At 36.2% G+C, this 9881-nt stretch overlaps 1 protein-coding gene across 3 annotated transcripts in view; it reads right to left on the bottom strand.

Annotated features, from left to right (window-relative positions):
* USP9X (ubiquitin specific peptidase 9 X-linked) overlaps nt 1–9881 on the bottom strand; it is a 163935-nt gene that overhangs the window by 72902 nt on the left and 81152 nt on the right. For 2 of the 3 annotated variants that reach the window (XM_019804660.2, XM_011230644.3), the window contains exons 12-14: nt 6673–6879; nt 5313–5449; nt 3680–3828 (exon numbers count right to left, since the gene is read on the bottom strand). In XM_019804660.2, coding sequence (XP_019660219.1) covers nt 3680–3828; nt 5313–5449; nt 6673–6879 — 493 coding nt within the window. The remainder of the gene's footprint in view (nt 1–3679; nt 3829–5312; nt 5450–6672; nt 6880–9881) is intronic. The other variant, XM_002913463.4, reaches the window with a different exon arrangement.

Below are 9881 nucleotides of genomic sequence, written 5' to 3'. Positions count from 1 at the left end.
AGGAAGAAAGGCTCATAGAGGAGGAGCCTGATGTGGGGCTCGATCCCATAACGCCGGGATCACGCCCTGAGCCGAAGGCAGACACCCAATTGCTGTGCCACCCAGGCGCCCCAACATTTTTTTTTTAATTAAGGATTTGAGAGAGAGAATGCGCACACATTGGGGCGGGGTGAATAGAGATTGCAAGCAGACTCACTGCTGAGTGTGGAGCTCAACATGGGCCTCGATCTCATGACCCTGAGATCATGACCCGAGCCGAAATCAGAGTCCAACGCTCACCCAACTGAGGCATCCAGGCACCCCTTAACAAAACTCCTTAAGCCCTAACTTTCTAAAATAAGATGTCGGAGGACAATCTCATGTACTTTCCTTACACCAGGACTTGGAAATAACCATTACTCTAGAGAACTAGAAGCTATTTATAAAATAAATACTCAATTTTTTTTAAATCACAAAGAGCCCACACAGATTTAACCGTATTTCATGACCGATGCACAGGAATGAGCCAGAGCTGAGAAAGTCTAGACCAGGATTTGACCCTAACACAGAGAGCACTGCTGGTGAATGACACTCACGATGTAATCTTTTATGTGGAAAAATGTTCCTGAAACTTTCAGTACTGGATGTAAGAGATTGGGAAGAGGTCACTGGAAGTGGTAGTCCTTAGAAAACAGAATGCAAAAATATGATATACAATGAAGAGTCCTACAACTCTATCCAGAAACCAGGAAAAATGGTAAATAAAACTATCAATAAGCATTCGAGTCAATTACCCTACCAATAAGGCAAAACATGAAAGTTAAAAGTGGTCTTCTACTTTGTTGTATGCGTGAAAAAACTTTCAATGGATGATTTGTAAGCCCCAGTATCTGAAGACACTACTAGTAAGAACAAAGGAGTAAATACTGGAGAGAATTTTAATAAATTCATTACTTTATCTATATAATATTAAAACGGGATAGAATCAGCTGACCATACTACTGTAAAAACTTTTTTTTTTAAGATTTTATTTATTTATTCGACAGAGATAGAGACAGCCAGCGAGAGAGGGAACACAAGCAGGGGGAGTGGGAGAGGAAGAAGCAGGCTCATAGCAGAGGAGCCTGATGTGGGGCTCGATCCCATAACGCCGGGATCACGCCCTGAGCCGAAGGCAGACGCTTAACCGCTGTGCCATCCAGGCGCCCCTGTAAAAACGTTTTACTCCAAAACTAAAGATGTTGGTGGAGATGAAAAAGGGCAGGACAAATACGTAATACTGATATAATAGTTATCAGAAATTAAGAGTATCAGAAAATTGTGGAAGCTTGATGTCATCCTGTGAATAGTATGTCTCATACCTAATGAGATCTATGGACTACTTCTATTAGAGACAAAAGCTATAATTTACTTTAGAATTCCAAATTCAGAAATCGGTGGTTAATGTTACAACAGAAGTGACTTAATACTACAAAAAGTTTATTAAAACAGAAGAATTTTACTAGTTTTTTAAAAAGTACTCCACCCCTCCCCCCATATTTAAGGATCTGCAGATCGACCATTTGGTACTGATCAGAACAGTACTGTAATAAAGGAGGAAAAGTTACCAGTTAGGAGAAACAGAAGGTACGGCAATGAATTCAGGAGAACATCAATAACAAAAATCCAAGAGCTTACTACTATGTGCTGGGCATTGTCCTAGCATACATAACTTGCCCAAAGTCATACACCTAATATGTTTTTAGTCATTTTCAAATCTAGACAATCTGAGTTGTATCAAGAGGCATACCTGTCATTTTATGGAGCTACAGACAATTTGAAGAGGGAAAACTGAAGACTGAGAACCTTCTTTTGACAGTAAAATTGAAATGAGGCAATGACTCATGTAGAATTTGACTAAAACAAAGCTGGCAACCTTAGTGAGGCTGAACTGCACATGCACCATCACTTCCTGACTGCCCCAACAGCATAGTACTCAACCTTCTGGCAATGAAAAGAATTGGTACACCACATAACAATGAAATAAGTAAAAATCAGCATTGCAGCACATATGATTTATATGGCTCCATTTTGGGGGAAGGCCTGCAATGGCATTTGTGAGGACTTTGTACCAGCAAGAAGAGGTGAGACCATAACAAATAATCTGCATTATGTTAAACTGAGCCCAGATGCTTGAGTGACTGGGTATATTACATGGAAACCTCTTGCACTTATCTCAGATTTTGGTTGCATATGGTACAGAACATAAATTACACGGTCACTTGCCTATATTGCCCCGATTGCCTTATGCTGCTCAGAAGGAACTCAGGCCTGAAACGGTACAAGATCACTGCCTGGTGCATATCAGCCAGCTGATGCTTAGACTGCTTATGTAGCTCTACAATGTACTGCCTAGAAGGACTCAGCTGGCCCAGAGTGGGTAAATCAAAGAACAAAGGAGTTAATACAAATTAGTAGGCATATCTGAAGTACTGCTTAATTTTTCCATGTTTATCTGAATTTTAGATGGGAGTATATATACCCTGTGTTAAGCAAATCCTATGATTTATAAGCATCTTGGGATTTTATTCAAGAATGCCAAGAGTCTAATCTACCCTTCAAATACTGAGTATTAGAAATACCATTTTATTTTATTATTATTTTTTTAAGATTTTATTTATTAATTTGACAGAGAGAGACAGCCAGCGAGAGAGGGAACACAAGCAGGGGGAGCGGGAAAGGAAGAAGCAGGCCCCTAGCGGAGGAGCCTGATGTGGGGCTCGATCCCAGAACACCGGGAACACGCCCTGAGCCGAAGGCAGACGCTTAACGACTGCGCCACCCAGGCGCCCCTAGAAATACCATTTTAAATCTGTAACTATTAGCTTCTGCAGAGTTTCATCTAGTATAAAATGTTAAATCAGTAGTATGTTTGGTAACTACTATGCTCAATTCTCTTTCTAGCAGTGGTAGTACAAAGTTTTCTTTCTATGGCTATGGGAACAAAGTTGGGCCTGTAAGACAGTGGAATATGTACTAAAAACGCATCCTTACTCTACCACAGATAAACACAACTGCCAGAGGACAAAAAAAGAGTACTGAAACAGAGCTCCACGTATGGCAGGAACTTAAAAACAAGCTGTTGAAACCTCAGGAAACTCTACCCTAGCACATTTAAACAAATTCGCACTTTGAAAACCAACATAAACATGTGGATTCTTATAGTTTCACATAGTTTTCTTGTGAATTTTTTAATTCACCAAGTCTGAAAGACTTACGAAATAAGGACTTAGGATTATAAAGGAACTATAACATGTACAAGAACAACTTAGACATCACAAATTTTCATGAAAAAATAAAGGTGAAGGTAAGTAAGGAAACAAAGGTTCAGAATGAGTCAAGTTCATTCCAAAGAAGGTAACAACCAATTATATAATACAGGTAGGCAGAACGCCCGGAGAAGAAAAATCAATTTAACAAGGAGAGTGGGGAATGTAAGCAATAAAGGAAGAGCTGTGAAATGGCTGGCTTGGAATTGAGGGTGGGTAAAAATTGAGCTTAAAAAAATGGAACATAAACTCATAAAGTAAGACAGTTAACAAGACCCATTATCGTCCATCTTTTAAAATACTTATGTTGTCTATTTGTGAGGTAACTGGTGAAAAAAATGTTGGGAAGTTGCTGTTATTTCCTGTATTTCATGTGAGCTTACAATACATACCTCTAGCATACAGCCTCATGCTTTCCATATAAGTTGCAAGGTTTTCTGCTACCAAAGTAACTAGGGCATGATTGTGCTGAAGTTGATTGATTAAGTCATGGCGATAAAATACATGGGGACTTCGCTGAGTTTGACTGAAACGAGAAGAACTTAACAATATAATTAGGCAATTAAACTCTGCTGTAATTAAAAGTGCTTACACAATCTAAATTCTTAGCTATTACTTAAATTTTAGATGTTTTACCTCATGAAAGAATTATACTCTTGGCCATTTACTTTAATAACAATATCAAGTAATTTAAAAGGAAATAATGCCTCAGAAAATTAGACATTTATTCCATTATTCTTATTACATGGAAACTATACATTAATATTTTCCAATCTCACAACATGGGCATCTACCTCGACGACTAAGTTCTACTCCTATACTACAATAGTACTACAGCACTTGTGTAAGTTTACATGATTATTTCCAGAATTATAAAACAGAACATAATCCTTGCAAGGCGAGCACAATGACTATGCTACAATAGTGAAGAATCTGATCAAAGAAAATGCTTTCTGTAAAATTTTACTTATTAGCCATTCAAGGTACATTCTGGAACACTTGGTTATAGCCGTATTTGCCCACAGGTATCAGCAGAAAGACATCTAAGTTCCTTTTTTTTTTTTTTTAAATTTCCTTTTCAACCTGTTCTGCTACCTTCACTGAAACCAATAAACTCTCAGAGCCATTACTATTCTAGTAGAGATGAAGCCACCGTACCCTGAAAGAGTATGTAAACTACTCTTTCTACGACAGACAAATTAATTCGAGAAAGGCAAAAAGGCATTACGTACAGTGGCCCAAAAATCAAAATATGTCCCTCATATAAATGTTACTGCTATTAAATTATATGTCTGAATTTTCTCCACTGTTTATCCCTATAGCTTTTCTAATTTCATGTTTTTTCAAGCCTTTGGAAAAAACTGAAACAAAGTTCAACCACTGAAGCCTTTTCTGTTTTAGGCATATCTTAATAATCTAGAGCTGCAAAGGATCTTTGGCAATTACCTAATTTTACACATAAGAAAAACACATTTCTTTCAATCAGTATATCTTTACAAGATGATGTAACTGCTTAGACACAAGGAATCCTAAATATTCTTAGTACTACACCTAGCTCTCTGTCTGCACATTTTTAACTTCGTACATTATCTGTTCCAACTCTTATAAAAAGAAAATATCAGGACAAATTATTCTAGTAACCAGAATTCGGCATGTAAGATGATTATATTTGAAGACCACTATTTATGAACACATACATATATATACATACATACCACTATAACAGAAATTTAGCTAAAATCAATCAAAAAAGTATTTTTAAACCGTAACTTGTCATCTTTCATGAGTAACACAAAATATTCCTGATTCTGATATTTATCACTTCACTGCGGCTTACTTTCTCACCAATAAAATCAAGGATATGGATATGATAGAAAAATCTTTTGTTCCAAATTAACCCTTCTCTTAGCCTAGCATCTCCCCACTCTTTCTTTTGAAAAATTTGCTTTTACCAAGTGCCAATGCTATTTCTTTTCAATAAAATATAAAAATAAAAATATTGAAATTTTCTGTTAAAGGCCTTACCTCAAATTTTGAGGGGCTTCACCAAACAAACTACAAATTTCTCTAATTTGTTTCAGTGCAGGAATTACCCATTTGTCATTTGTACGAAGTTCTTCTATAAAGCGATCTATCCACTGGATCTTCTGTGTGTCACGGTCCTTAAACAAACAATTTCAATGTTTTAGATAGGTCATACACAGGAAAACTCCATCTCCAAGGATAAAATAGGGCTTTTCTTATAAGATCATCATCATAAGCATGTAATAATTGCAGAAAAGAGTTTAACAGGTTAAAAAGCAGCAAATATGTTTTTATTTCACATTTACTACCAAAACTACAAAAGGTAAAACAGTACTATCCAACGTTTCCAAGAATTCTACCATTTACATAACACCAATTGTTATTCCACATGGGATTGTTTTAGCATAGTGAGGGACACCAAAAATTTGTTTTATGAAGAAAATAATGGTATGGCAACTAAGTTAAAAAGTTTCACCAAATATCAAAATAAGAACATACGGACATATATACAAAAAGATAAAAGAAAAGCAGTTATAAAAGTTAGCATAAACTCAAAATTATTTCAAATGTGACATTTCACTTCTTATACCTTATTTATTCCTTCCTCTAAATCAAAAGTAATCAGAAATGCAGGTTTCTGCACCTAAGAAGTTTGGATTACTCTGTGTGTATCTCTGTTTAATGAAATAATTTAAACTGAAGGTTCATATTAGTATTTGATATACTAAATATTTAATGAACGGTCACAAGTATAGTAAAAAACTGAATGGCATCTGAATCACATACACCTATTTGAGCTTATTAGCTCTCACCTAAATTTCAGTTCATTGGTGTAGCAAATAGTTTTAACAATAGAAAATTAATTAATCAGCAATTTTCATTTTACTAAGAGTTAATAGTTAACTCTTGTAATGCTACAAGTTAGAATGCAGGGAAGTTGTTGTGTGATTTGCTCGAGGCAAGGCTCAAAATGTTTTACTATTTAGAAAATTCTATTAATTTTTCTTAATTTCCCTGTGAGCAAAGAAAATTCAAATTCTCTTACCTCTGAAGTCCTCATCAGCTTTTGAAACTGCTATTTCAGCACCACGCATCTGACAATACTACCACTCTATAACCTGGTTTTTTTTTTTTTTTTTAATACTGTCTTTCTCCCAAGGAGACTAAAATGCTTTTCAGAGGATACATAAAATTTTGACACAGAGACCTAACATGAAGAAGGCAGACTTACAGGAAGAAAGTGAGTCAATTCTTGAAGATCATTTCAAAAATAACATTGAAAGATGTGAAACTACTGTTTCTAAGCCATCCTGAGGATGAAGGCAAGAGTCAGAAAAAGTGAACAAAGGGAAGACCTTACCTGTGAGCAACTATAATCTAGTATTTTTATGTGGGCACTGAGAGCCAGGTCCATGATGTCTACAGGTACATCATCACTGTGGGCCAGGTTCCACAGTAGGTTCAGCACTTTGTGTGCCATCACACCATCTTTATCATCTTCTGCAAGGCGACGTATCAGCTCAAGTAGCTTTTCACGCTGCTTTTTACTTGCATTTGTCCAACTGGCCTAGAAAAAAAAAATTAAAATGACATGAAACCAACACAGTTACCCATCAGTGATTAAATTAAGTGTCATGGGTTAACTATATTCATGGGAAAAACAACACAGTTGAGCACGGAATTATTCTAGTGGTATCTGAGAGATAAAACAGGGCAGAATTAAACATGTGGACAAAAAAAAAAATCTCTAGTTACAATACCTACCATCAGGGTTTTTCAACCTTGGTACTGACATTTTAGGCTGGAGAAATCTTTGTTGTGGGGGTTGTCCCGTGCACGGCAGGATGCTGAGCAGCTTCCCGGGCCCCTACCCAGAAGCTAGTAGCAACTCTTCCTCCCAGCTGTGACAACCAAAATTATGTCCATATCCTGCCAAATATCTCTGATGGTGGGGGTGAGGAGTGCAGAACTGGCCTGTTGAAAACCACTGCCTTAGATTCAGTCTGTTATTTGTGACTTTCAAATTATATTAAGGGGTGCCTAGATGGCTTAGTAGGTTAAGTGTCTGACTTCTCCTCAGGACATGATCACAGGGTCGGGGCATCTCAGTGGGGAGTCTGCTTGTCCCTCTGCCCCTACCCCACCTCGCTCGAATGCTCTCTCAAATAAAATTAAAAAAATAAATAAAAAATAAAATTATATTAAAAGATGGCAATGACAACCTGATATACAAAGATTTTCATAATAAATTTAAAAAGATGATGAGAAAGCACTGTGCACTACACATATGAAAACAAGGTAGTCCATAACAAAGTCTGTTCTTAACCACTAAAAACAATTTCTAAGTTATGCAGAAATTATATGGTCTTATTATACTTCAATTTATAAGACATAATACTCTTTTAAAATCTCCACGATGGGGGGGGGGGGACTCTGAAAATGGTTTTTGTTTTTTTTTACAAATGCCCAGTTTATATAACGCGCATGGGGTAGGGTGTGTCTGATGGTGGCATCTAATGGGTAAAGGCCAGGGATATTGCTAAATAATATGAGAAAAGCTGTATGTATAAAGTTGCTGATGAGGGTTTACAATTTGAATAAATAAGGGATGTCTCGGAAGACAACTTCAGTGCATACTTGTAATTCCTTCTAGACCCCTCAAAATTACAAAAGAAATACAAAATGTCTAAGGATATAGGGAAAAAAATTGAAATATATTACAATTAATTAGATCTTAAAAAGAAAGGTAACTAGGTGTTACGTGCCTCCTAAATTAAGAGCACATGACCACTTATGATGTATTCTAGCAAAAGGAGAAAAAAAAAAACCCCACAAGCCTGTATTCCATACTACTGATCTAAAACAACACAACAATTAATCCAGTTTCTTCAACAAACAGATTGCAGGGAATGAAAAAGAAAAAGGGGGAAACTGTAGATTGAAAGACTTAAATGACATATACAATCAATTATAAAGTATGAATCCTGATTCAAACAAACTTCAAAAATAAAGAATGCTCTGAGACAATTGGAAGGTTAACACTATTTGACAGTACTACAGAATTATTAGTTTTTTAGATGCAATAATGATAATACAATTTTCTTCTTCATGTACTCATCTCTGAGGGATATATACTAAAATAATTACATATGAAATCGATTAAGGAAAAATCAACTAAGAACACCTATTCATCCAAAGCCACCATAATGGGAGTAAAGAAGACAATGAAAAACTGGGAGAAAGTCTTTACAACATTTGAATTGGTAAGGACTATCACTGAGAATGCCAAGAACTCCCACAACCCACCAAGAAAAAAACCAACCCAATAGGGAAAAATGAGGCAAAAAAACTTCAATAGGGTTTTCACAAAAAAATAAAGAAGAGAAACATATGAAAAGGTGTTCAACCTCATTAGTGATCAAGGATCTAAGAACCAATACCACAATGAGACATTTCACACCAAGGAGATTGTCAAATATTCAGAATTCTGACAAAGACAACTGCTGACAAGGATGTGAAAATCTTGATGGGACCGTACAACGGTATAACTGCTTTGAAGAACAAAGACTTACTTAAAACTTGACTAGGCAAGTACCTATGTAAAGACTAATCAGCAAGTCTGAAATCATTTGGCTCTAGTCCATAAAGAATTGCAAAGTGACCTGGACTTCATGCTTCCTTTGAATCTTTTGGAGAGTTTCAACATTTCAGAAAACAATGCTTACTACCAAATAACAAGTGCTTAATAAACACCTGCTAGGCCAAAGGGAGGGAAAAAAGAATGGAATCATGTCTGTACTTAGACTATTATTACATTTAGACCATCCTTAGAGAAAAGGAGGGTCCAGGGGCTATAATAACAATTGACCTCTTTCTTCTTTTTCCATCATGGCCATCTTGATCACGCACTGTGCCATTTCAGAAGTCATCTCAAGATTAAAACTGAATGGCAATTAACTTTAGAGTACTCATGATAATGGATTCTATTATTTCCCCAGCTGCCTTTGATAGATTTCAAACTGAATTTTTCCATAAGCCAGTTATTTATTACAACTTTAATGTGCTTAAGATTCATCTTGAGAATGTTGCTTAAAATACAGACTCCCAGGCTCCATACCAAGCAACTCAGATTTAACTGGTCTGAGGTACAAGTCAGTAATTCATATTTTTTCCCTTCTGTTATGAAATACACATCAAGGAAGGTATAAATATATACCATTACTAGAGTACATAATGTAAACACCTTTGTAACTATCACCCAGGTCAAAAATAACACGGTAAGCAGCACTCCAGAAGCCAGCTGGGTCTATATCTGAAGTTTATGTTAATGCAATCAAGGTATATGAATTCTTGTGTGATTTGATTCCTTTCTTCAACCTTCTGCTCATTATCTAGCGGCTGAATTGCTCATGTGGTTGAATTACTCAAATTTGCTCGTTCTCATTGTTGTGAACCATTTCATTGTAAGAACATTCCACAATTTATCCATCCTACATAGCAATTTTCTTGCTTGCTATTACAAATAATTCTACTCTACATGTTAAATGTGTATCCTGGCACACATATGCA

This window comes from Ailuropoda melanoleuca, chromosome X (genome assembly GCF_002007445.2).
Source record: "Ailuropoda melanoleuca isolate Jingjing chromosome X, ASM200744v2, whole genome shotgun sequence".
Lineage (NCBI taxonomy): Eukaryota > Metazoa > Chordata > Mammalia > Carnivora > Ursidae > Ailuropoda > Ailuropoda melanoleuca.
This window is presented reverse-complemented; position numbering and strand designations above follow the sequence as displayed.